The sequence below is a fragment of the Notamacropus eugenii genome, chromosome 7 (genome assembly GCF_028372415.1).
Source record: "Notamacropus eugenii isolate mMacEug1 chromosome 7, mMacEug1.pri_v2, whole genome shotgun sequence".
Taxonomy (NCBI): domain Eukaryota; kingdom Metazoa; phylum Chordata; class Mammalia; order Diprotodontia; family Macropodidae; genus Notamacropus; species Notamacropus eugenii.
Genome location: NC_092878.1, coordinates 137,240,201 through 137,267,569, shown reverse-complemented (window position 1 = coordinate 137,267,569; position 27,369 = coordinate 137,240,201). Strand labels below are relative to the sequence as shown.

Sequence of the window (27,369 nt, the reverse complement as noted above, 5' to 3'; positions counted from 1 at the left end):
AATGAAGCTGGTATCTTCACCCTTAACTCTTACACTAATTTTTATGAATTTCATTTTACTTACTCTGTTCAGAATTTCATCTTCATGGGAGTCAATGACTGACCTAAAGCCCTTGTGGATAGAGATTTGTGAGCCTATCTTATGACAGCCCCATACATCCACCAGTCTTCCTCTGCTTAAAGTTGTATACAAGCCAATGAGATATTTGCTAGAGTAAGGTGGAAGGACTCACATGCTTAGAAGAGAGAGACAATATGACTGACTCCCTGGTTGCCAGCACAGAAAACAAACTGCAATGGCTACTCCGAGACTTCCAATCACGAGAAATGTTTATGCGCATCTTCTGTCTTCCTGCTTTTTCCTATCTTGAACTAAAGAACCAACTCTAAAAGTCCAGCATGTTCTAATCTGTATGTCTTATTACCTTGGACTTCACCTTCCACTCTCCTTCAGCCTTGTGGGAATTTCCTCCACAGGTGTTCTGGATTCTGAATTCAATCCCTACTTCCTTCAAATATGCTCATGTCTTCCACATCCTGGGGGGGAGAGGGAGAATTAAAAACAAACCTTCACTTGATGCTTCCCTCCTCACAAACTATAATTCAATATCTCTTCTGTACTCTGTGACTAAATTCCTTGAAAAGGCCATCCACAACAATGGATATTTCTGCTTTTCTCCTCTCACACTCTTCTTAACCTCTTACATCCCAGCCTTATCATTTCCACCAAAATTGGTAACTCCAAAGTTACCAGTGATCTTAGTCACTAAATCCAATGACCTTTTCTCCATTTTCATTCTTCTCAACCTCTCAGCAGCCTTTGACATGGTGGATCACTCTCTCCTCCTAAATATTCTCTTCTCTCCAGGTTTTTGGGACATCCCTCTCTCTTGGGCCTCCTACTACTCCTCTGAATGTTCCTTCTCAATCTCTTTTCCTGGATTCTCATCTAGATCACATTCTCTAACCTTAAACTTTCCCCAGAATTCTGTTCTGGCCCTCTTTTCCCTTTATACTATTTCACTTGGTGACATCATCAGCTCCCATGGATTTAATTGCGTTCTTTATGCTGATAATTTACCTGTTATCTTTATCTATATATTATATTTATATTTATTTACCTATAATTTACTTCTCCTCCCCCAAAATCTCTGTTTTGGTTTTGGTTTTGGTGAGGTAATCAGAGTTAAGTAACTTGATCACACAGCTAGTAAGTGTCCGGTTTCTGAGACCAAATTTGAACTCAGGTCCTCCTGACTCCAGGGCCAGTACTCTATCCACTGAGCTACCTCATTGCACTCCCTCCCCCCTTTTTAAATGAGTATTTAAGAAACCAAACCATGTTTCACTCCTACCAGGTTAATCTTATCAAACATTGCTCTATGTTGATCAAATTTTTAATAACTACCTCAACGAAAATTCCAGACCAAACGTTTATTTGATCCAATACCAGAATTATCTTTCATCTTTCTACATTTTGGGATGCAAATTCAAGTACAGAAGATAACATTTTAACGTAGAACACTGAAACACAAAGAAAGAAACGAGCAGTCAACAGTAACAACTGTATCTTTCTTGTTTCTTTTGAGAACATGACATTTTTATTAGGGAGATGAAGCATATTCCCAATAAGTAGCAGCAATATTCCCCAATAATAAAATACTTACTGTCCAGATGTTAACCTTTGTGATTAAAAGCCATGTTGAGCTAAAAAAGGCATTCAAGAATAAGATTGATCTGTTTGGAAAACACTATTGTGTAACTGCTTTAAGAAGCTGCCAGATGACCTCCTAGCTCATTAACTGCGTGTTTTTCTTGGTAGGAAAACAAGGTCCATAATCAGTTGCATAAGCTTAAGGAAACCGTAGTATCCACAGTCTATCAAGTGAAAGGATGATTTCCTTCTTCTCAGGATGAGGTAGTGTTCCCAGTTGAACCTGAGGCATGAGTATTATTTGTAAACGAGCATCAGAAACTACAATAAAGTTGTTCATAAAAGTACAGTTTTGTTCCTCAACCCTTGGGTGATGAAAGAATATATATGGGTATGTCACCATGGAGGGCTTTGATTGCGGATTCCTTTGGTCTACTTCCCATTGCTTTCATCAATTGTTCAGGGCCAGGGCACATAAACCTCCAATCATGAGAGTCTTTGTCATCTCAACACCTTCCCTTTCCCATGACAACTGAATTTCTCTTTCCAGAATCAGGCTTAGTTAGAGTTGGCCAAGACTGTATGTAAGTCTTCCTCATCTTCAGATCTTCTTCTGATAAAAAAGACCCAAGATAATTTGTTCCTGGAATGAAACCCTGTTGGTCTACATCAGTATGAAAGTCATAAGACTTAGCAGGGTCTAGTTTGACCAAAGACTAGCTGGAAAATTGAGTAAAAGACCCTTAGGGCAATTTGAATGTAGCATGCCTCAGAGAGTCTCAGCAATGGATCTCTGATGATCAACCAAGTTTGGATGATTCTCAGTTTTACTTCCCCTGCTTGTAGATCAGCTCTTTATGTACTTAAACTACGAGTGGACTGACCAAGACTCAATGCCAAACTCAGGCTTGTGCCATTTCTTTGGGTTTGAGTTTCTTTCCTTGAGTTTCTTGAAGTTTAACCTTCTACTTTACATCTCCAAATGCCTTTCAGACATCTCAAATTAGATATCCTGTAGACATCTTAAACTCAAGATGTCTAAAACAGACCTCAATATCTTTTATGCAAACCCTCCCCCTCTTTTTTCCCTATTACTGGAGAGGGCAACACCATCCTCCTCAATCCTCAGCCTCACAACATAAGAGTCATCCTTGACTCTTCACTCTCACTCCCTAAATCCACTTTAATGCCAAGACCTATCAATTTCACCTTTACAACATCTCTTGAATATGCCTCCTTCTCTCCTCTGACACTGCTATCACTGTGAAACAGTTCCTGGAATATTACAACAGCTTGTGATTGGTCTGCCTGTCTCAAGTCTCTCCCCACTCCAATCCATCTTCCATTCAGCAATCAAAGTGAGTTTCTTAAAGAGTATGCCCTTATTCTATAAACTCTAGCATTTCCAGGATGAAATGGAAAATCTTCTGTTTAGCATTCAAAGTCCTTCATCACCTAACCCTCTCCTATCTTTCCAATCTTCCATCTAACTTCCCACCACATATTCTTCTATACAGTAGCACTGGTTTCCTTACTGTTGCTTGAGGAAGACATTCCTTCTCTCGGCTCAAGATATTTTCTCTGTCTGTCCCTTATTCCTGGAAAGTTCTCCCTTCGCTTCTCTTCTCATCCTCACTTGGCTTCCTTGAAGTACTAACTAAAATCTCACCTTCCTCAGGAAGCCTTTCCCATCTCTTAGGTCCAGTTCCTCCTCTCCTTTATGTATTTCCCATTTATTCTGTGTATCTGTATGTACTTGTTTGTTGACTTTCTGATTAGATTTTAAGCAACTTGAGCTTAGACTCAAGACCGTCTTTTCACCTTTTTATTTTGTATTCTCTGCACTTAGCATAGACCTGGCACGCAGCAGACAATTAATAAATGAATATTGATTAATTGAATAGTTTTTATAATCCAGAATCTCCGGGACCTGATTAATTAAAAGATTTGTTTCTTTCTATAATCTGGAGCTGCTGGAATAGAACTAGGATCCCTTGGTACACCTGCATTAGTTCCCTTTCCCTTCCTCAAGGAATTTGTCATCCCTTAGCATAACCTATCTTTAAAGGCACCATACTCCTTTTATGGATAGAAATTAAGTTATATTAGGAAGAGACCAGGAGGAAAATAGGAGGAATTTCTTTCGTAGTGGGTCAGGAGAGAGAAGAACTAGAAAATGGGGTGAGGGTAAGGATCAGGTTTCCACCAGTACCAGTCACCCCAATACCTCAAGGAAAAGGAAAGAGAATTATTGCAGCAAGTCATTGACACTCTAGTCTGAGCCAGGCGTGGCCCCTCACGGGAAACATTTCCGTCCCACTTGTCAAAGCATCTTGCTGCCATGGAGGGAGAGCTGCTCCCAATGTTCTCACAACCAGGGACATCTGTGCTCTGTCCAGGATCCCCATTGCAGGGTTCTCAGAAGAAGTTTGATACTTTCTGCCTCTTAGGGAGCTGCAGGAGGTTGTCAGTGATGGAAGCAGGGCCTTGGATCAGAGGAGTCCTCGCGGTAGTGCCAGGGGCAGGAGTGCCCATGAGAATCTGAGGGCTACCTGCAGGTGTCCTGTAGCCAGGGTGAACTGGGGACAGTGTGTAGCTGGCCCACAGGGCCTTGTCAGTGTATTTGCTGGCAATCTTGTTCATGAGGTGCTTCTGGGCCAGAGACATAGCATGGCTCTGGCCTTTCGGAGTGAGGTTGGCCAGGTTCTCAGGAACTCTTCTTAGAGCTTCCTGTTTTTTGGTTTAGTTCTTAGCAGCTGCCTCGGTGGCCATCTTGAGACCTAACCTCTCCCTGTGTTCATGATTCAGGATCTTGAAGGCTGTCCCTGGAGTTCTGTCCACATATGGAGTTTCTGACCCATCAATTTGCAGAGAGGTGCTCTCATCCTCACCCCATGTCATCATGGTAGATTCATTCACACCAGAGGCCAGAGAAAGGGGGCCTATGAATCCATATCCATTGACCTTGGGAAACTCCTGAAGGATCAGATCCTTCCAGTCAGGTCCCACTTTACCCTGTTTGTACTGGAAATTGACGGTGGCTCCTGCAGCACCTGGGACTTGCTCAGGGCCTGGTTGAAGGGGTCCCCAAGAAAATGCGTATTTCTGTGCAGCAGCTGCCTGGGCTTCTTAAACAAGACCTTCACATCAGGGACACCCTCAGGGTAGTACATCAGGGAATTCTTAGCCTTGTACTTCCAGGTCTCCGCCTGGGCCTGACTCTGCAGGGCCTGCTGCTCCATGGACAGTAAGGCCAGGTTCTCCTGTTGCCTCTTTTCAAACTCATCCTCCACCTCATAGAGCCAGGCATGGTGGACATGCTCCTTCTCCTTCGCCACTTTCATGATCTCCTGGAAGGAGGCATTGTCCTCACTGGTGTACCTGGTCAGGAAAGCTTCCCGATTAGGGAGGAGGCTCTCTGACCTCTTCTTCTGCATCTCCTGACCCTTCCTCCAGACCTTTGGCAGGAAGACTGGGCTTGGTCACCAAGGAGGCTATGCCTGGGTGAAATACAGGGATCTCAAACATGGCTGCAGTCACATATTACTAAGGGGTGTCTCTGGAGAGTCTGCCCAGGGAGAAGACAAACTTGATCTCTATCTGCATCTTCTTCAAGTCCCCCAATCTCCACTGCTTCCAAGTACTCCTGAACTTGCAGCTTCTCCACATCAGGAAAGAAGTCCCAATGAATCAATGTCTAGAGGCCCTCAATGTACTCTTCCTCATCAAGGACTTTAACCTCCGCACCTGCTTGTTGCCTGTCCTGGGGCTGGCCAAGGCTGTACCTTGCCTCTGCAAGGTGCTCAGCATCCAGCCACAGCAACCAACAAGGCGCTACCCATGCAGGGCCTCTCCATCTCACTGGGTCCCCGAGGCTCGAGTGCAGCCTCAAAGTGGAGCTGGAGGAGGGTGGGAGACCAAGCTCCTGAAATGAGGCCTTTGTCAGAAACGCTGGCTGTAAAATTGTTTCCCAGCTTTCTTTTTCCCTTCTAATCTTGCACTGGTTTTGTTAGTGCAAAAACTTTTTAACTGAATGTGTAGATTTTGCATTTCATAATAATGTTTTCTATTTCTTGTTCAGTCATAAATTCTTCCTTTCTCCATATATTGACAGGCAAACTATAGCTTGCTTTCCTAATTTGCTTATGGTATCACCACATTTTATGTCTAAAGCATGTACGCATTTCAACCTTATCTTGGTATAAGGTGTGAGATGTTGGTCTATGCCTAGTTTCTGCCATACTGTTATCAAGTTTTCCAAGCAATTTTTGTCATATAATGAGTTCTTGTTCCAGAAGCTAGAGTCTTTGGATTTATCAAATAGTAGATTACTATGGTTATTTACCACTATTATTTGGATGCTATATACGTTTGGTATTGATATTACTTCATTGTCTATGGCACCTTTTAGCAAGATGTAGTTTTCTTCCTTATCTCTTTTAATTAGATCTATTTTTTGCTTTTGCTTTGTCTGAGATAAAGAATTGTTACCACTCTGTGGGATTTTTTTTACTTCAGCTGAAGCATAGTATAGTCTGCTCTAGCCTTTTACCTTTGTTCTCTGCTCTGTCTGAAAGTTCCCTATATTGTTTCTTTTAAACAATATATTTTAGGATTATATTTTTTAATCCACTCTGCTATCTACTTCCATTTTGTGGGAGAGTTTATCCCATTCACATTCACAATTATGATTACTGACTGTATATTTCCCTCCATCCTATTTTCCTCTCATTTATACTTTTCCATCTCCTTTCACCTTGCTCTCCTCGCCAGTGTTTTGCTCCTGACCACTGCCTCTGTCAATCTATCCTCCCTTCTATTATCCTCCTTTTTCTTTTCCCTTTTCCCCTCTTACTTCCCTGTAGGGTAAGTTAAATTTCTATACTCAGTGGAGTGTGTATGTTATTCCCTCTTTGAGCCAAAACTGATGAGAGTAAGATTCAAATAATGCTTATCCCCTCCCTTTTTTTCTTCTACAGAAATAGATCTTTTGTCCCTCTTCGTGTAATGTAATTTGCCCCATTCTGTCTCCTCTCCTTTCCTCTTCTCCCAGTACACTCCTTTTTTTCACCCCATAATTTTTTTAGTATCATTACATCAAAGTCAACTTATACCCATGCCCTCTATCCAGGTATTCTCCTTCTGACTGACCTAATAGAGATACAATTCTCAAGAGTAGCAGGTGTCATATTCTCATAAAGAGATGTAAACAGTTTAATCTTATTGAATAATATGTTTATGATTTGCTTTTCCTCTTTATCTTTTTATGCTTCTCTTGAGTCCTGTATTGGAAAATTGAATTTTCTGTTCAGCTCAGATCTTTTCATCAGAAAAGTCTGAAAGTCCCCTATTTCATTGAATGTCTACCTTTCCCCCTGAATGATTGTGCTAAATTTTACTGAATGTCTGATTCTTGGTTGTATTCCAAACTTCTTTGCCTTCTGGAATATCATTTGCCAGGTCCTCTGATCCTTTAGAAAAAGTGCAGAAGCTGCTAAATCCTGTGTAATACTGACTGTGGATCCTTGATATTTGAATTATTTCCTTCTGACTGCTTGTAGTATTTTCTCCTTGACCTGATAATGCTGCAATTTGACTACAATATTCCTTGGAGTTTTCATTTTGGGGATCTCTTTCAGTAGGTGATCGGTGACCTTTCAATAACTTTTGCCTTCTGATTATAGGATATCAGGGCAGTTTTTCTTGATACTTTCTTGAAAGATGCTGTACAGGATCTTTTTTTATCATGACTTTATCAATAATTTTTAAATTATCTCTCCTGGATCTATTTTCCAAGTGAGGTGTCTTCCCAATGAGGTATTTTACATTTTCTTCTATCTTTTTTTATTCTTTTGATTTTGACTGATTCTTGATGTCTCATGAAGTCATTAGCCTCAACTTGCCCAATTCTAATTTATAAGGAATGATCCTCTTGGGTTAGCTTTTTATACCTCCTTTTCCATTTGGCCAATTCTACTTTTAAAGGAGTTGTTTTCTTCAGTGGATTTTTGTGCTTCTTTTTCCTAGCTGTTGTCTCTTTTTTCATAATTCTCCTAACTCTCATTTCTTTTCCCAAGTTTTCTTCTACCTTCTTTATTTCATTTTTAAAATCCTTTTTGAGTTCTTCAAAAAGGAATTTTGTGGTTTGAGACTAATTCATATTCCCCTTTGAAGCTTCTCTTGTGGGCATTTTGACATTGTTGTCCTCTTCTGAGTTTGTCACCACAGTAGTTTTTTATGGTCAGATCTCTTTTCTGTTTTCTACTCCTTTTTTGGCCCATTTAGTGACTTTTAAAGTTGAGTTCTGCTCATGGGACATAGTGGTCACTATGCCATGCTTCTTCTCCTGGGGGCCAGTGGCCTAGTCACTGGTTTTCAGAGCCTCAGGTGCTTTCTGGGAGTGGCCAAGCTTACTCCTGTATGTTGTGCTAAGGTTCCAGAGCTTACAATTTTCTTTCTGCACTGAGGCTGGAAGACTAACTGCTGGCCTGTTGAGCCAGGACTGAGGGCCCTTAGTTGTTGATCTGAGCTGTGGCTAAGAGCCTCATGCTGGCTTGTCTGGACACCACTTGCTGAGCTCTGCTCTCCTTTTACCAAAGTGAAACAGACCTTTCCTGAAGTCCTAAACTATTTTAAGCTGGAAAATTATTTCACTCTGTGTTTTTGTGAGTTCTGTTGCTGCAGAATCCATTTAAAGGCTTTATTTAACTTTGTATCTGAGGGAAACTGGGGAGAGTTCAGGCAGTTTCTTGGCTTCTCTCTACTAGCTTGGCTTTGACTCCCTCATAACCTCTTCCAACACTCCATGATGCTGGATAATTGTGTTGTTAAAGTTCTAAGGTAGACAAAGTCTATGACACCTTCCCACATGAGTTTTTGATTCCTTTTATCTCCTCTCTTGTCAGGACTATAGTAATCCTTTCCCTCACACTGTTACTTTCTGATATCCAACACAACACTCTGTCTAGGCTACCCTACACTACAAACAATTCTAGGGCCCAAAAGTATCTATCATCACTTTGTGATCAAAAGCCCAACCATTAGAAGGTAAAAAAAGCTGAATGAATTCACATTATTATGTTATTGACTTATTTTTTGCATTAAAAGAAACCCTTTCCTTAACCTAACTGCATCTCTAACTGGTAAGTACTGTATCAGGTAGCATAACACAAAGAGGGCAAGGAAAATCTTTGGTAATAGAAAATCCTACAGAGATTCCCAGCTGGAAGATCAGGCCTACCTGGGTGTCAGCTCCCAGGGTCAGCTCTTCTAGATGATTTTAATTTGCACAGTCTCTTCCTTTCCTCCATTCTGGACCCACAAGTTCTTTGAAAGCAGTTTCTTTTTCCTTTCTCCTAAAGACTCTCATGCCAATGTTTCCAGCCTTCTGAGAAACAGGTATTTCTCCAAAGGTGGTAGTTTCATAATTTAAGCTTGTAAATGCATGAAAAAGTTCTGGGCTTGATGGAGCATTAGTTCAATAGCCCACCCTGATAGCTCCTGCACTGGATTTTCTCTGGCTTAAGTTAGTCAAATGATCAGAAGTTATGGGTTCATGAATATGTCACATGAATATGTTCTTGCTGTTTTTTCCAGGTGATTAAATGCAAAGCTGCTGTGCTGTGGGGCCTGAAACAACCCTATTCCATTGAGGAAGTGGAGGTTGCACCACCAAAAGCCCATGAAGTTCGAATTAAGGTACTGAAATTCTTAATTCCTTTGAGAGAAAGCCTGAGATTTCTTTGGTATAGGGAACCCCCCCTAAAAAAAACCTCCCTCCACCATTGAGATTGACCCTTGCTCTGCATCTCAGAGCCTCCAAGTTGCCTGGGGGCACTAAAAAATTCAATGACCTACCCCAAGCCGCAGAGCTTCAATGTGCCAAAGGAGGGCTTAGCACTGGAGTTGGAAGTAATCCTGAGTATAGTAATACCATTTCAAATATATACTGGACTGAAAATCTCATATTGATAAGGGTCCTCTACCAAAGGGAAACAGGTGTACCACTGGCATGGCTAAGCAGCTAAATTGTTCTGAGTCTTGTTCTTTCCAATATGGCATTAAATCTCTGTAGCTGCCAATATTATGATTGTTATATTATTCTGGGTGTTTCTCAATGATTCCTTTTATGACAGTTATCTTAGAAAGCTGTTTGATAGTGAAGTGAGCAGAACCAGGAGAACACTGTACACAGTAACAGCAATATTTTAAGATGAAAAACTGTGAATGACTTAGATATCCTCAGCAATACAAGGATCCAAGACAATCCCAAAGGACTGGTGATGAAGCATACTATCCACCCCCAGAGAAAGAAATGATATTACTTGAATTTCACTTTCTTTTTCTTCTTTTATTTGAGTCTTCTGGTATAAAATGACTAACATGAAAATGTTTTACTCAATTTCACAAGTATAACCTATATCTGACTGCTTATCATCTTAGGGAGGGGGAGGAGAAGAAGGAAAGGGGAGAGAGGGATAGAATTTGGAACTCAAAACTTTAAGTAAATTTTTTTTTAAAAAAAGGAATGTTAAAAAGTTTTTATATATAATTGGGAGAAAACTAAATTATTAAGATGAGATAAATTTACCCAGACCTATATCATTATCATCCCCAAAGGACTCTGGGCTAAATCTCTAAGTGTTCATGAGGAAGAAAAATATAAGGATCACTTGGAAGTAGATGTCTCCAGTATTATATCATATTTGGAGATTCTCACTCAGAGGTTTCTAGAGTAATGCTTTCTAAATTAAATTCTATGCCAATTGAATTTTACATTAATTTCTAAGTCCTTTTCTTCCTCTCTCTATTCTCTCTCTCTCTCTCTCTCTCTGTTTCTCTCTCTCTCTCTCTCTCTCTCTCTCTCTCTCTCTCTCTCTCATCATTAACATCAAGCAAGGCAAAAATTAGGTACATGTATGCTTTCCAAGGTAGTTTGCCACTGTCATAAAGGAGATCCAGTGGGATATTCAAGTTGGCTATTCAAGGGAATTTCTGCAGATGATAACCTTTTCCAAATACTCCTGTCTACTGAAGACATTGTATCAGTTGCACTGAGCCCTGGAGTACTGCTGTATCTCCTGGCAAACATCTGTAATCACTCCAAAGAGTTTGGCCTAGCTAGTCACACAGGATACTTAGGAGATGAGGAATGTGAAATGTGTAGATTATGACATGCAGTTAGATGGATACCCTATCCCATAAAAGTTCATCCAATATACAAATACACATACATGCACATATCTGTACATACACATTCACACACAATGGATACATACACATAGACACACAAATATATACATACATCTTGGACAGACACAGAAAATGCCCGAGATTATTCCAGAACTAGGTAGTAGGAGGAAGACAGATTAGATTGCTTCCAAGAAATTGAAAAGCTATTAATGAACACCAGACTTCTACTAGGAAAAAGAAAAATCAATCTTTTGAAAAGATTGTCAAGGCAGCTAGTTGCTATAGTGTATAGAGTCCTAGACCCAGAATCAGATTCCAATCCTACCTCAAAATATTTACTAACTGTGTGATTCTAGGCAAGTTACTTCGCCTCTGGGTCCCCTCTCCCAGGATCTGTCCTGGGTCCTCTCCTCTTTACTCTCTGTTTTCTTACTTGATTTTCTCATATGTAGCCAAGGGTTCAGTTATCTCTTGATGTATGACTTCCAGATCACTCTTCCCCAATCCTGAATTCTAAACCCATGTCACCAAATGACTGTTTGATATTTCAAACTGGATGTTTTGTAGGCATCTCCAACTCAGCATATCCAAAATAGAACTCAATGTCTTTCTCTCCAAATCTACCCCTCTTTTTGACTTCCCCATTTTTGTTGAGGGCATCACCTCCACCCCCAATAAGCCAAGTTCACAACTTCAGGGTCATTCTTAATTCTTTTCTCTTGATCACAGAGTGCAAAGCCTGAAGTCAAAAAGACCTCAATCCTGCCTCGGACATTTTACTAACTATGGGCAAATTTCTTTACCTTTCTGAGGTTCAGTTTCCCCATCTGTAAAACAGGGATGGAACAGGATTGCTGTGAAGATCAATTGAATTAACATTTCTAAAGCTCTTGGCAAACCTTTAAGTACTATCTAAATGTTTTCTATTAAAATCAGTATTATACAGTATTATACAACCCAGGGGACCGAGTTTCTAGGTAATTAATAATCAATGGATTAAGTAGACTAGTTAATAATTAATAAATTGATGATCAGTAGTTTCTTTCAGTAACCAAAGACACCTAATGCAGATGATGATTGCCTGAAATATTTTTTTGAAAGGGAATGAATGCCCTTGACAGGACAAATCAATGTTGATTGATTTAAATGAGGAGATGGGCTAAAAGTCTTCAACTCCTCCTTAGACTTGATCAAGAGATTCAGCAGCCTCCATCAATCTGGTCTAAGGAATTGGTCCTCTACCCAGACCACTCTGGTTAGTTTTCTCCTTCAGGACCTGGGTGACTCACCTTAAACTGCAGTGGAGGGGCACAGGGACATGGGCTTATTCCTTAAGGGCAAGAATTCATCTAGATTAGATTCTATTTACACACTAAACAGAAGTAAGGTCTTCTAGTTGATTAGGGTCCTATCCAATATAGAGGAGCATGTTCCCTGGGGATTAAGGCATTCTCATCTATCAGCCATTTTGTTCAGAGATAGGGGTTGAGCCTTTAATAAAAATATTAAAATACTGGATCCTAATTAATAATTGGTTGTTAACATAATAGCAAAATAATAATTTCTCTCACAGCATTGTTCAACTCTGAGTCATAAGAGAAGAATTTAAAATGAGTATCTGACAGAAGAATTCAAAATGGACAGTGAAGAAGTGAAAGTTAGCTAAGAGCAGAGGATCCCTTGAATAGAAAATGTCCTTAGGGAAATGTATCATCTAAAGCAAAGAAGTGCTCATTACCTAATGAGAGCCAGGGACAGATCCTGGGTGCTCTATTAGGATCCCAGGACATCAGGTGGGACAAGCAGGAAGGCATAGACATGAATCATATAATATGGTGGACTAGCTTGGATTGTTGGAGGCAGCATCTGATCAATGTGTTTGAGTTAGACTTTGACAGCTCTCTTTCCCTTATTAAATATTTATTGAGCAATCATAATGTACTGTGAATAAATGAGCTCTTACAAAATCTTCTAGAACTCATTTAGCTATAAAAGTCTTTTTTCTATTGATTTATATTAGGAACACATTGAGCAAATATAAACACTTTGTTCTCTATTTAGCATATATTTTGTATTTTTTTTATCTCTCAGTGGAATGTAAACTCCTTGAGGACAAGGATGGGGTCTATTTTCTTTTAGTTTTATATCTTTGACACTTATAATTGTGTCTTTCATTTAGCAGGAATTTAATAAGTCTTTATTGAATTGACTTGGAATTTATAAAATAAGATTTATACCCTTACAATTGAAGATGTTATAATAAAAATGAATTTACATAAAGTAATGTTAATTTAGCAATACTATTTTCATTCATAAAGTATACCTATAAGGCCTCTTTAACCTCCAAAAATATTTCCTAATTCCACTTGTGACCGCATTCCTTGATGCATCTTACAAAAATTTAAGTCATATCCCTTTACATTTTTCTCTAGTGTATATATTGTAAATTTCAATTTAATTTTTCAAGTAAATTTTTAAAATTGTATTCAAATAAAAATTTTTATTTACATAAAAAATTTAAATTAAATTTTTAAATTTAATTCAATTTTTTTTCTTGCGTTAAAAGAGTGTTTGAAATCAAAGAAGTTTTTGCAGCTTCATGCCTGGATTTGGGATAATTAATACTAGTAAGACCTTTCAGGGAAAGCCCCTTTCTCTGCTGACCTACCTCTCTGAGTCATTTCATGTTTTGTTTACTGGGTAAAAAATAAGATATTATCATATGGTCCTTTGGTGAGATGATCAGTCATGCCTTGACTGGGTCCCCTACCTGAACACTTTGCATTTCACTGCATTTGGAATGTGGTGGCCACACCAAACAATGCTGCTTCAAAATGTCAGCTCCTTCCAATCAGGAACCATTTGGTAGGCAAAGAATCCAATACAATGTAAGCAATAATCTCTATACAAGAGTAACTCAGTCAAGAATAATTTAAACGCACATTTCCAAGGTCCTGTTACACCCTGGATTCAGTTGTCTTTCGCTTTCCATGTAGATTTTGGCTACAAGCATATGTCGCACAGATAACAATGCATCCACAGGAGCCATGCCTGCTAAATTTCCAGTAATTGGAGGACATGAAGCAACTGGAATTGTAGAAAGTATTGGAGAAGGAGTAACCACAGTGAAACCAGGTGAGAGAGGGGTTTTTAATCTGAGGTCTGTGATTTTGTTTTTTACATATGTTGATCACTGTATTTCAATGTAATTTGTTTTCCTCCATAATCTTAAATCTATTTTATTATATGCATTTCAAAATGAGTCCATGGACTTTGCCATGCTTCCAAAGTACACACACACACACACACACACACACACACACACAGAAGAATCCTCTGAAGTGTGGGAATATTGGCCAGGATACATGTTTTAAATGAAGAGAATGGAAAGAGATTGCCCTAACTTAGATTAGTTAGATTGCTTCTAACAGGTATCTTATTTATAACAATTAATTTTACTGATGCCTTTCATTTCCATAGCAAAATCATTTCTGGGTATATTCCAATCCCATACCCTAAAAGAAAAACAGGAGAATTAGGTGGATAGAGCACTGAACCTGGAATCAGGAAGACTTATCTTCATGGGTTCAAATCTGACCTCAGACACTCACTAGCTGTGTGGCTCTGGGCAAGTCATTTAACCCTGTTCACCTTGGTTCCTCATCTGTAAAAATCTGCTGGAGAAGGCAATGGCAAACTACTCTGTTATCGTTGCCAAGAAAACTCGAAAATGGAGTCATAAAGAGTAGAACACGACTGAAACGACTGAACAACAAAACTGAAAAACAGTTAAGTAATTAGGATGGCTAAGGTAACCACATTCAACAGTAAATGCAGCCATCTGCCCTATAATGCAATGATTTGCCCTAGCAAGACATGGAAGGGATATTTTATTCTTTGTTCTCCCAGGTCAATATATTTTTATAGGCACGGAGATTTGGGCTTCCTTTTACTGTTATGATAGTTTTTATTGTTCACAAACTGGTTTTTTCATCCTGTATCAAGTCATAGAAGTGCAATATCCACTTCCAATATACTTTTCAAAAGTTGACTAATGTCACAGGTTCTATGAAAAACCCTTTGGGGTTGCCTTGTGAATGCTATAGCTCAGGACACCCACCCCTACACCATCAAGATTTTTTTTCTTTTCCATTTGCCATTAGTCAACACACACACACACACACACACACACACACACACACATACACACAATTAACTTTTAGGAGAAGCAGTTACTCAAATGGCATGGTAAGAAAAGGAATGACAAAAGAAATAACAAAACATTCCCCCTCTGCCTCGTAAGCAGGGGACACATTTCCCCACAACTGCACACTTTATCTGTGGAAAGAGTAGATTCATACTTAGAGTATAATGGCAATAGGTTTACATGTAGATACTCATGTGGTAAAGACAATTTTTAACTTTCATTTCTACAGAACCTGGAAACCTTTTCTCTTTTCATAGAGTCCTCACATATTTCCTCTTTGGGTCAACATCTCTGTTAGGCAGGTTGCTCAGCTGAATTCTCAGGGATGGCTTGCCTTATTAGACTTCTTTTCCTTTTTTGTTGAGGGAAGGGGGAATGCTTCTTGCAACTTCTGCCTCCCTCAGGAAACTATTCTTCTATATATCTGTATGGTGTGTATGTTTCTCCTTCCTGTTGGATTCAGAGTCTTCTACTGGTTTAAGCAGCTCTGTCTTAAAACTTCATGCAGATGTGGACTTATGGGTGGGAAGAGGACAGAGTAGTATGAAATTCGTTTTCCTCTCATCAAAGTCCAGTTTGCTCTAAAAGCAACTTTGAATTTATAATTTCTCCACCTCTGAAACTTTGAATTCATCCAGATCTTAACTATTCAAACTACTTAGAGGAATATCTAATTTGTTTGCTCATCAACCTAGTTGCTTCTTATTGATAAAAAAAAAAAAAAAAGCTTTTCACACCTCGTAAAGGGATCTGGGTGAAGACCTGTCTCTCTGGTCTAATTAACTTATCATTAATGCACTGTGATATAAACTTGGGTTTGAGAGGGGAAATTCTCTTCCTTACATAAATAACACCATGTTTTTCTGAATTCCTCATATTGATTTCTTGATGTATTATCATATTCCATTATATTAAGATATCATATTTTGTTTAACAATCCTCCAGTCAAAAGGAATCCATTCTGTGGATTGTTCTTTGCTACCACGAAATTTTTGCTATGCCTAAAAGAGGTACTGGAATATTGGATATGACCTCAGTGGAAGTCTTGCTTTTGTTCTGAACTGGCTGTAGAAACCTAGGCAAGCTGCTTAACCTCTCAGTCATAGAAGCAATCAATAATTTCACTAAAGAAAATGATGATAATGAGACATGTCTAAACCTATGGGATACAGCAAAAGTAGTAATCAGAAGGAAAATTATATATCTAAATGTTTATATCAATAAAATAGAGAAAGAGCAGACTAATGATTTAAGTGTGCAATTTTAACAAACTAGAAAAAAATCCTCAATTGAACACCAAATCTGAAATTCTAAAAGTTAAAAGTGACATTAATGAAATTAAGTGTAAGAATAATTATCAAAACTGTCTGATACCAGCCAGAAATAGAAAATAAAAATAGAAAAGTGGATCAGTTGAATAGAGCAGACGTACAGTATATAGTAGCAAATGATCATAGTAGCCTTTTGTTTGACAAATGTAAAGATTTAAGCTTTCGAAGAAAGAATTAATTATTTGCTAAACATTATTGAGAAAGCAAGACAATCTAGCAGAAATTGAGCATAGACAAATATTTTCCACCACTTACCAAGATAAAATCAAAATGGATACATGTCCTAGATATAAAGGGAGATATTACAAGAAATCTTAAAGAACATGAAATATATTACTTGTCAGAATTATAGATAGACAAAAAATTTATGTAGAAAAAAGAAACAAAGAGTATTAGGAGGTGCAAAATCTATAATTTTAATTGCATTAAATTGAAAATAAAACCAATGTAACTAAGATTAGAATGAAAACAGAGCGTGGGGGGGGGGGGAATTTTATAAACAGTTTCTCAGATAAATATCTCATCTAAAATATATAAGAACTTTGTCCAATTTTAAAGAATATGAGTTATTCCCCAACGGATAAATGGTCAAAAAATATGAACAGGCAGTTTTTCAATGAAGAAATTAAAACTACAAAAATGCTCTAAATCACTATTGATTAGAGAAATACAAATTAAAACAACTTTGAAACAATCTTCCATTTCACAAATTGGCTAAAACAATAGACAAGAAAGTGACAATTGTTGGAGGGCATGTGGATAAACTAATACTAATTCACTGTTGGTGGAACTGCGGACTGATCCAACTGCTTTGGAGAGCAGTATGGAATTATGCCCAAAGAGTTATAGAACTGTGTATGCCTTTTGACCCAGCAACGCTATTATTGTATCTGTTTCCCAAGGTGATTAGAGAAAAAGGAAAAGCACTTGTATGTTCTAAAATATTTATAGCAGCTCTCTTTGTGATGGCAAAGAACTAGAAATTGAGGGAATGCCCATCCACTGGGAAAGGACTGAAGAAGTTGTGGTATATAATTGTGATGGAATACTACTATGCTATAAGCAATGATAAGATGACTGCTTTTAGAAAAAGAAGACATGGAAAGACTTGCACAAAATAATGAAAAGTAAAATAAGCAGAATTATACTCAGTAATAGCAATATTGTTCTAAGAAGAGCTTTGAATGGTTAAATAATTTTGAGTATTATAAATACTCAAATCAAATACAAGGGATCTATGAAGGAAGACAGTGTTCACATCCAGAGAAAGAACTGATAAATAGAATTGTACATATTATGGTTCTACAAATATACATGTATTTGTATCTAGCCTTTTCTAACGCTGGTAGAGAGAGAGGAAGAAAGAAAAATAAAAAATAGACAGCAGAGAACAAAAGAAAACTTAGAAGGAAGCACCAAAATATCATGGTAGCTTTGAAAACAATGGATAGTATTTATTACATATTTTATTTTTAAAAAATAAGCATTATGAAATGGGAATTCATGGTTTTATATGGAATCTTCTTTTTATATTGTGCTAGATGTTCTATTTTTTTGGTCTTATATTTAAGTTCAAAATGAACAAAAATTAAATTTAAAAGAGTTGTTTGGAGGGGAATATTGGGAGAGTTTAGCTTCTTTGCTGGCTGTACTCTGCCATCTTGTCTCCTGTTTCCATAGCCCACTCCTGAAATGTTTATTAATTTGGTATTTTTAAAGCTTATTACTGGGCAATGTTTTTCATCATATTTTTTCTCTTCTAGGAGACAAGGTCATCCCACTTGCTGTCCCGCAATGTGGATTTTGCTCTGCCTGCATAAGCCCCAAATCCAATTTCTGTGAGAAGATCGAGTGAGTTTCTATCATTTTAACTGAGATTTCATTTATTTGCCCCATGACTTGTTAATATTTGAGTAGAAATAATTTACAGATGTCTTTGTTGTATTTAATAGTATTACCGGTAAGGGAGTATTGTCTGATGGCACCAGCAGATTTACCTGCAAAGGGAAACCTGTCTACCATTTCATGAACACCAGTACCTTCAGTGAGTACACAGTGGTGGAGGAAGGTGCAGTTGTGAAAATTGATGCTTCTGCCCCTCCAGAGAAGGTGTGTTTGATGGGTTGTGCATTCTCTACTGGATATGGGGCTGCAATCAACACTGGCAAGGTAAGATTATGATCAAAAGAAATAGAATAGACAATGAGAAAAAAACCTATCACTGTAGATAATATGATGGTATACTTAGGGAATCCTAAAAAACTAGTTGAAATAATTAACAACTTCAGCAAAGTTGCAGAATATGAAGTAAACCCCCAAAAATCATCAGCATTTCTGTATAATACCAAAAAATCCAACAGGAAAAGATAGAAAGAAAAATTCCGCTAAAAATAACTGCAGACAACATAAAATACTTGGGAATCTAACTGCCAAGACAAACCCAGAAACTATGTGAACACAATTACAAAACACTTTTCACGCAAATAAAGTCAGATCTAAACAACTGGAAAAATATTAATTACTCATGAGTAGACTGAGAAAATATAATTTTAAAAGATAATTCCACCTAAATTGATTTACTTACTCAGTGCCATATCAAACTACCAAAGAATTATTTCATAAAGCTAGAAAAAAATGTTAAAAAAATTCATCTGAAAGAAAAAAAGATCAAGAATATGAAAGGAGTCTGCTGTGGGTTCTCAAAAACTAAACCGACAGAGCCCTAGAACCACAAGCTTTTACTATGGTGGAGATGTTTCTAGGACAGTCCTGGCAACACATTGATTGTTCTTTCCATGGGTCAGTCAAACCATGTAAGGAAAATCTCTTCAGCTGTAGGTTGGTTATTTAATGAATTGTTTTGCCATGGCAACCCTGGAAATAAAGACAAATGCGATATGGTGATTATAATGGCATGTGGCACTTCAATTTCTTCTGTGACATTGTAGCAGGAAAGTGATTCTAAGAATCAGAAAATATTTAGACATTTTGAATCTTAAAATCTCAATTTAGCTAATTGTTGTGTGACAGATAGCCTTATCTATTAACCAATAAGTGGATATATTAGACTTGCTGAATTAAACTTGAGACATTCTCAGTATTTAAAAATGGGAAAAACACAGAAGAGAGGAGAACATTCCCACTAAATGGAAGAATGAGTTTCAGGTTCTCCTTCATGACTCAAATGAAAGAATTGGTGGAATTGGTTCTGTAGCGAATAAAATGACAGCATGAAAGGTCACTTCAAGGGGGTCCTGACTATACAAACCCTTCTGTATTTGTCTATGTGCAAATCAGTGGATACTCATAGTCTCTGAGGAAGACAGCAAGGCACATACCTTCTTATAAGAAGGCAAATGTGAATAGTGTTACTCAAAGGATTGCGAAGTAGGATTGCCTATACTTGAAAGTCATGAGTGAAGTCTTGCCCCAAGATGTCAATGCGGTAGAGAGGACACCAGCCCTGAGGTTTTTCTGACCAAAACTATTTCATCACAATATCAAAGTTAGTGTTGCCACCGCAAGTCACAAGACACAAAGGTACTCTCCATTCAACCAGTAACCAACATTGCACACATTTCTTCATCAGGTTAACCCAACTCTTGCAAACACACACATGGCCACAGGGCTGAAAATGAACAGCAGTTTCCTTCTTAGAGCACACCACGCATTCTTGAATCTTTGTTCTACACTGAGCTTGATTTTTACAGATGAGGCATTTCTTGACATGTGGAGAACGCAGAGATAGTGTAGCAATGTGTCCTCCTGGGCCGTAAAAAGTATCTTCACATTTCAACATACTATACATTCCTCTAAAGTTTTGAATCATTACTGATCATAGAAGCACTCTGTGAACCCACCTGACCACTGACTTTTTCAATGTGACACTTAACCAATGCTTTGCAGAGTTTAGGATCAGGACACAGATCAAGTGGAGATTGACGCTTCTTATTTCAAATACTGAGATCAACTCCATTGGTTGCTAAGAAGTATGTGGTACATGATGCACTCTTCTCAAGTCCCATTATTAATGTGTTTTTGGATGGTTCCCAGGCTTTATCTATTTTCCCCACATCCTGCATATCTTGGAGCTGGCGGAGTTGTAACGAAGTACGACGTCTCAGAGCTTCATTCAAGAAAGTATCCCATCTTTATCCTCAATATCCAGTTTAGCATGAACCAAAAACCTGACTATTTGAGTGTGTTGTCATTCAATGGCAAAGTGTAGTGTGGCTTGCTGGTTCACATTCTGGATACCCAGGTTTGCATTTCCCCAATGCACCAAGAGGTTAGCTTCTTCTGCATGATTATTAAGAGCAGCTGGATTGCAAGAATCTCCTAATCTGTCTCTCTGCCCCCAATATTTCTCCTCTCTAATCTGTTCACACAACTTCCAAAGAAATGTCCCTAAAGTACAGATCTGAACATTTCACTCCTACTTAAGAAGCTCCAGTGTTTTCCATTGGCTTTTGGATAAAATACAAACTCTTGTTCAACAACTAAGTCTTTCAAAGTCTACCTATAGCCTATACTCCTATGTTCATTATGTTATTACCTTTCCTATACTCTATAATGTAGTACAACTGACCTACTTGCTGTTCCTTATATATGACCTTACAGCCCCTAAATCTATAATTTTATGCAGGCTGTTCCCTAACTGGAATGCAATCCCACCCTGTCTCTTGTTTGTCATTAAAATGGCAACATCTTAATAATAACACAAATATTTGCAATATTTTAGCTGTGAAAAGGATCATAACCAGAGTCATCTCAACCAAGAAATCTTCAACTTGAGTGTTTTAACTTGTTGACATCAAGTCATCCCCAATCCATGGTCTTGGCAGTTTGAATAGTAACACATGGATTGCACCAGGGTCTCCTCATGGTGCAGCATTGGGTAGAGCATTGTTATTTGTGATTGTAACATCTGCCTCAGCTTCTAGAAGGACTGCAAGGATAGTGGGTGCATGAAATGCTAAAAATGCATTTGGTTCTCAGAGTCCCAAACTTTATGATCAGTGATTTGCTTATCATAGATGCTTAGTTCATGTTTATTGTATTTGAATTTTGTTAATTGTGAATGATGTCACCAAAGTGTGAAAGATGTCACTCAGAAATAAAAACAGCCCTCATGACTGACAAAGACAGTTATATTGTGACAGAGGGAGGGATTTGCTGATGCTCATTGAATGTTGAGACCTAGAAAAGGCTTCTAATTCTTGGAAGAGATTTTTTTCATGAAACTCTATGATAAGACATAGATAAGAATTCAACAAAATAATCAATTAGGCATGAGACTTGATCTGCACCATGGGAGCACCCTTCTTATTGACCTGTTGAAATATTGTTACATGCAAGAAACAATCGATCAATCAATTAAGCGTCTATTAAGGAACTACTGCATTTTCTATGCTGGACACTGAGCTAGGCCCTGGTAATAGAGGAAACGTGAAGCCATCTTTGATTTAAAGGAGCATCTATTAGGAGAAATGGCTTGTGCACATATAAAACAATATGAAATAAATATAAAGACTTTTTTTGGTAGAGAGGCACTTTCAGTCAGTTTTCAGGCGTGTCTGATTCTTTGTGATCCCATTTGGGGTTTCCTTGCAAAGATACTAAAATAGTTTGCCATTTCTTTCTCCAGCTCATTTTACAGATAAGGAACTGAGGTGGACAGGGTTAAGTGACTTACCCATTGTCACACAGTTAGTATCTGAGGCCAGATTTGAACTCAGAAAGAGGAATTTCCCTGATTGCCAGCCTCGTAGTCTATCTACTGCACTATTTGGGGTGGGTGGAGGAGTGAAGGGAATCAGGAAAGTCTTGATAAAGATATGTAAGTGAGGTTACTTATGACAACAAAAAGTTTGCACTTTCTGTCCCTTACAAGAGCCTATATGCATTTTTAAAAATGACATTTCTGAGATGACAGCCTCACTTCCTAATACATATATATATGTATGTGTGTATGTATATATGTGTATGTCTCTGTGTATGTACACACACATATATGTATATGTGTACATATATATAAAATCTCTAAACCACCTTTGTTTCTCATTCCTTCAAGGTATTACTACCAGAATCAGTTTGGCAATGGTTATGCTGGATTAGTTACACTCTAGATTTCATGGTTCCCAAAATCCCAGACTTACTATAGTATCAGTTTTACTGGATCATTAATTACTAATGGCCAGTATTTTTTCATCACCATAGGTCACCCGTGGATCTACTTGTGCCATCTTTGGGCTGGGAGGAGTTGGCCTCTCCATTATCATAGGCTGCAAAGTAGCTGGTGCTTCCCGGATCATTGGAATTGACATCAACCCAAGCAAATTTGAGAGAGCCAAGGCTGTAGGAGCCACTGAGTGCATCAACCCTAAGGATTACACAAAGCCCATCAATGAAGTCCTGAAAGAAATAACCGGCGATTCTGTGGAGTTCACCTTTGAGGCCACTGGAAACCTTGATACCATGGTAAGTAATCAGTAGGTAGAGAGAAGAATTTGAGAGCCATGACTAAATGTTCAATCCCAGCTCAAATCTGAGCAATGGTAGAGTCCACCTCTCAAATTCATTAATAGAGTCCTTAGAATGTAGCAATGATCCAGACAAAAGCTGAATTTCCATAAAGCAGTGTAAATTGATCAATAGGAATTTAATGTGCTCCTACTATGTGCAGGTACTAGACCGGGTTCTGGAGATTCAAATAAAAAGGTGAAACAATACCTGCTCTCAAAGAGCTTATATTTTACTAGGCAGAAATAACATATATAAAGGAGTGAAGAAAGGGTATCTTGGTCAGATGAGTCACAGGGGATGGTGAGTAGAGTCATTGATTTTACCTTATTTCTAATAGCAGTGGTAGTACTGATAGAATTATTTTTCTCTGAGTAAGAGCAAGAAATCTAAAGCTAGGGGTGAGAAAGAAGGTGTTTCCTGGTGGCAGGGTCAATACCAGGATTCCTGTGCAAGATGACCCCTGGTGTCCCAGCTAAAGCTAAGATGCGATGGGGAGCCTGGTCTGAGCCTGACTAGACATAGCAGTTGAGGGCAATTTTTGCTCAGTCATCCACCAATCTCTAAATTTAGACTGATCAAAACTATCTGAAGTGTATGATTAGCTTTACAAGTCAAGTATGGCTCTGCAGCATTATTATCTGAGTTAAAGTAGACAAGTAATTACAAGCAATCAACAATTCAAAGAAAATATGCACTTTCTTGAATTTTAAATGATAATAATAGTAGCATTTATGTAACATTTTAAGATTGGCAAAACACTTTACAAACATTTTTTTCATTTTGTTCTTATCATAATTAGGCTAGTTAGCTGTTATTTTAATTCCCATTATATAGCTAAGGAAACTGAGATCAAGAGAATGACTTACCTAGGGTCATCCAACTATGTAGTAAGGTTTTGAGGTTAAATTTAAATTCCGGTCTCCCTGACTCCAGGTCCATCATATAACCACTGTGCCACCTCACAGCCTAATGGAAAGAAAAGTGATCCCACACAGAGCTCAACCTTCCTCAGTGATCTGCCTGAGGGTTGGAGAGGGGAAAGGGAAGCTATGGGGACACCAAAGGGTCTTCAGCAAGCCTTATAACATCTTCCCAAGGAATCTAAATCCTTTCCCTCCTTCCCATTTTCCCATCTGGAATTTCTGCACCCTGATGTGTAATTGAGCCTGAGTAAATGAACATTCAGATTAGCACAGTGGATCCTACTCTCAAGGTATCAAATGGAAATTAAAGCCCCTCTCATCTAGCTACTGAAGGTGTGTGATTGTTCTAGCTCCAACTAGAGGGCTACAGTGCTGGGCCAGGGGTGTGGCTTTTGGGAAAAGAGGAACTTGGAAGGGTTGGTCCAAATCCCTGGTGATTGCTGTTGTCTGTAGGAGATCACTTCACTGTTGATGCCCTAGTGACCTAGTGTGACCTAGATGTGAGTATCTCTGAGTTAATGATGGTTTCTTGGCTTTGCTCCATCACTTAGCATTTATGTTTACTGCCAAGGGAACTAATGCCATGCTCAATTATTCTTTTGTAAGAACAATGTGTTTCTATTATATATTAGTAGTAATAATGGTAATAAATATAATTTCTTTCTAGGTATTTCCTAATAAACACTGATCTTTTAAAACAATAACTGTGCCTGGCCAAGGAGACTAGTACTATGCTTCTAGTAAATATCTGGAGGAGGGGGAGACAGAAATAGAGTGAGGGAGAGAGATAAGTACAGAGTGGGAGAAGAGAGAAAGGGGGGAATGAAAAAGGAAGGAAGAGAAGGGAAGAGAAGGGAAGGAAAGGAGAGGAGAGGAAAAAGGAAGGAAAGGAAAGGAAAGGAAAGGAAAGGAAAGGAAAGGAAAGGAAAGGAAAGGAAAGGAAAGGAAAGGAAAGGAAAGGAAAGGAAAGGAAAGGAAAGGAAAGGAAAGGAAAGGAAAGGAAAGGGAATGTAAAGGGGCAAAGAAACTAATACTCAGAAGTAATGTGCATTAATCTCAGTTTCTCTATGGGAAGCAAGAAGTTACCTCTTGGGACAGATTTGTTTTTCTATTTAATTTGAATTCTTTAATGGAAAAATCAACAAAGTCCATTTTATTAAATTCACTAGGGCAAGATTTTGACCATAGTTATATTGTTGGTTCACGCCAGGCAGTATATCTGGTGACATTGTTTTGATCATATTTCACTGATGGAAATATTGTGAACATGATTTTTTTTTTCAATAACAGTGTGCCACTAAATAAAAAAATACTGAATTTGGAGGTCTAAACTTTGGCACACCAGAGCTGAGTTTCAATCCCGGCTCATTCACATGTTCCCTTGGAACTCTGTCGCAACAACTTCATTTTGCTGGGCTTCAGTTCCCTTATCTATAAACTGATCAGGCTAGGCAAGATTTCTAAGGTCTCTTTTTGCTCTAAATCTATGATCCTCTAATTCTTCCTTCTGTTTCCTGCCTTTACTGGAAAGATATTTAGTGACAGAGGACTAAGAAATGCAGAGTTTCTACACTATTCAAAACAAGTTTTGTTATGTAAGAAACCAAATCTATGCAAACATGTGGGGACATATTTCTGTTTCTTGGCATGGCATGCCATCTCTTTTTTCCATGCCTATGTGCTGTACCCCATGCTTGGAGCGACCTCCCTCTTCATCTCTATGTCACTGTAAGTCAAGTTTTCCTCCAATCTCAGCTCAAACACCACATCCAACAGGAGGCTTTTTTGATCTCCCAAGCTGTCGATGCCTTCCCCCTACTCCAATATCTAAATTACCTTGAGTTTACTTTCTGATTTCTTTATACTTATATGTGTATAGGTCAGTGCTGCCTCACATACACATTGAATGCAGCATTCTTGAGGGGAAGTACTCTTTTGTTTGGCATAACCAGCACAGTTGCCTGGTAAATACATGATTGGTGATCCATTCATTTGGGGGACTGTGCTAATTGGTGGCAATGGAACAAGGCACAAATCTCTTCCCATTCTGATCAAAACCATAAGAAACATATTTGCTCTTTCATTTGTATATCAGGTTGATGCCCTGGCTTCTTGCCATATGAACTATGGGACCAGCGTGGTAGTTGGCGATCCTCCAGCATCAAAAATGCTCACCTATGATCCCCTACTGGTGTTTACTGGACGCACCTGGAAAGGATGTATTTTTGGTGGTATGTGACTGAGAAATGCAGAGTTTTTATTCAGACAGAGAGAATTTACTAAGTGCTTCCTATGTGACAGGCACTGTGATCAGTGCTAAGAATACAAATGCAAGTAAATAAAATATTTTCTGTTTCTAGTCTCAAAAAACTTGCAATCTAATGTGAGATGCCAACACATACAAGGCAGCCAGAGGAGAAGGTGGGGTGAGGAGCAAAGTCCAGAAAGTCATGAGCAAAGGCAGGAGAAATGTGAAAATAGCTAGCCAGGCTTTTCAGTCCAGAAATGGCAAGGAATTTGGACTTGGAAAGGAATTTACCAATCAGAGGAGAAGTCACAGTATCAGAAATATCTGAAGATGGAGGAGAAAGGTATTGACACATAGATAGAAGGGATTGGACATTCTGACCTGTCCTTTTCCAAGAGAGAAAGCCTATGATCTCATAACATTTTAAGAAGCATTTCATGGTGGGGGTGGGGTGGGAGATCTTTGAGTGTAGAGAAAAGAATAAAATAAAGGAAAAATTTGAACAAATCAACAAGAAAAAAATAGATACCCAGGTCTTACTTTGACTTATCTCAATAATGTTACCCCCTAATCTAGCAGGAATTTTTATGACTAGAAGTTCTTTTTATTTGAATTTTTGTTATATTTTTATATCAGCTTAATTCCCAAATATATACTTATATCTCTTCCTACACATAGAGACATTCTCTGTAACAAAGAGTAATAAAGACAGGGGAGGAGAAGAAAGAAATTCAGCAAAATTAACACGTCCCCAAGTGGACCAGCATATGCAACGTTCCAGACCCATATTACCACCTCTGCAAAGAAGGGAGGGAGGAGCATTTTCTCATTTCTCCCTCGGGATCACCCAAACATTTTAATTATACAATACTCACTATGGGGGGAGGAAGGTCTTTTCATTGGCATTATTATAGTCCTTGTATATTATTTTCTTAGTTTAGCTCTCTTAATTTTGTATCTGTTTATATGTCAACATAATTCTCCATAATCTTCATAACAATGATTTCTTATAGCACAATAATATTCAATTACATTCCTGCATGTGGTACTGATTTGCTCTTCCACTCAGTAATGCCTATAAGGCCATGGACACACATTTTCAGATCCAAATTTGGATCTGAAAGCTGTAGGTTCATATCACGACAGATGAGTTGACCTCCATAACAGAAACTCACATTGATATAGAGTTTCAAAGTTACAAAGCACTTTCCTTACAACAATCCTGTGAGATCATTAATTCAAGAATTATTCCCATTTTACAGATGACACAACTGAAGGTCGGAGAGGTTA

The 27,369-nt window shown here is 38.3% G+C and overlaps 1 protein-coding gene and 1 pseudogene across 2 annotated transcripts in view; one reads left to right on the top strand and one right to left on the bottom strand.

The window, feature by feature from the left end:
• The window catches only part of LOC140514263 (all-trans-retinol dehydrogenase [NAD(+)] ADH7-like), a 42,071-nt gene that overhangs the window by 2,096 nt on the left and 12,606 nt on the right, over positions 1-27,369 (top strand). For both annotated transcript variants that reach the window (XM_072624422.1, XM_072624420.1), the window contains exons 2-7: positions 9,250-9,351; positions 13,842-13,980; positions 18,147-18,234; positions 18,336-18,552; positions 22,603-22,863; positions 25,927-26,062. In XM_072624422.1, coding sequence (XP_072480523.1) covers positions 9,250-9,351; positions 13,842-13,980; positions 18,147-18,234; positions 18,336-18,552; positions 22,603-22,863; positions 25,927-26,062 — 943 coding nt within the window. The remainder of the gene's footprint in view (positions 1-9,249; positions 9,352-13,841; positions 13,981-18,146; positions 18,235-18,335; positions 18,553-22,602; positions 22,864-25,926; positions 26,063-27,369) is intronic.
• On the bottom strand, positions 4,072-5,510 carry LOC140513375 (splicing factor ESS-2 homolog pseudogene; annotated as a pseudogene).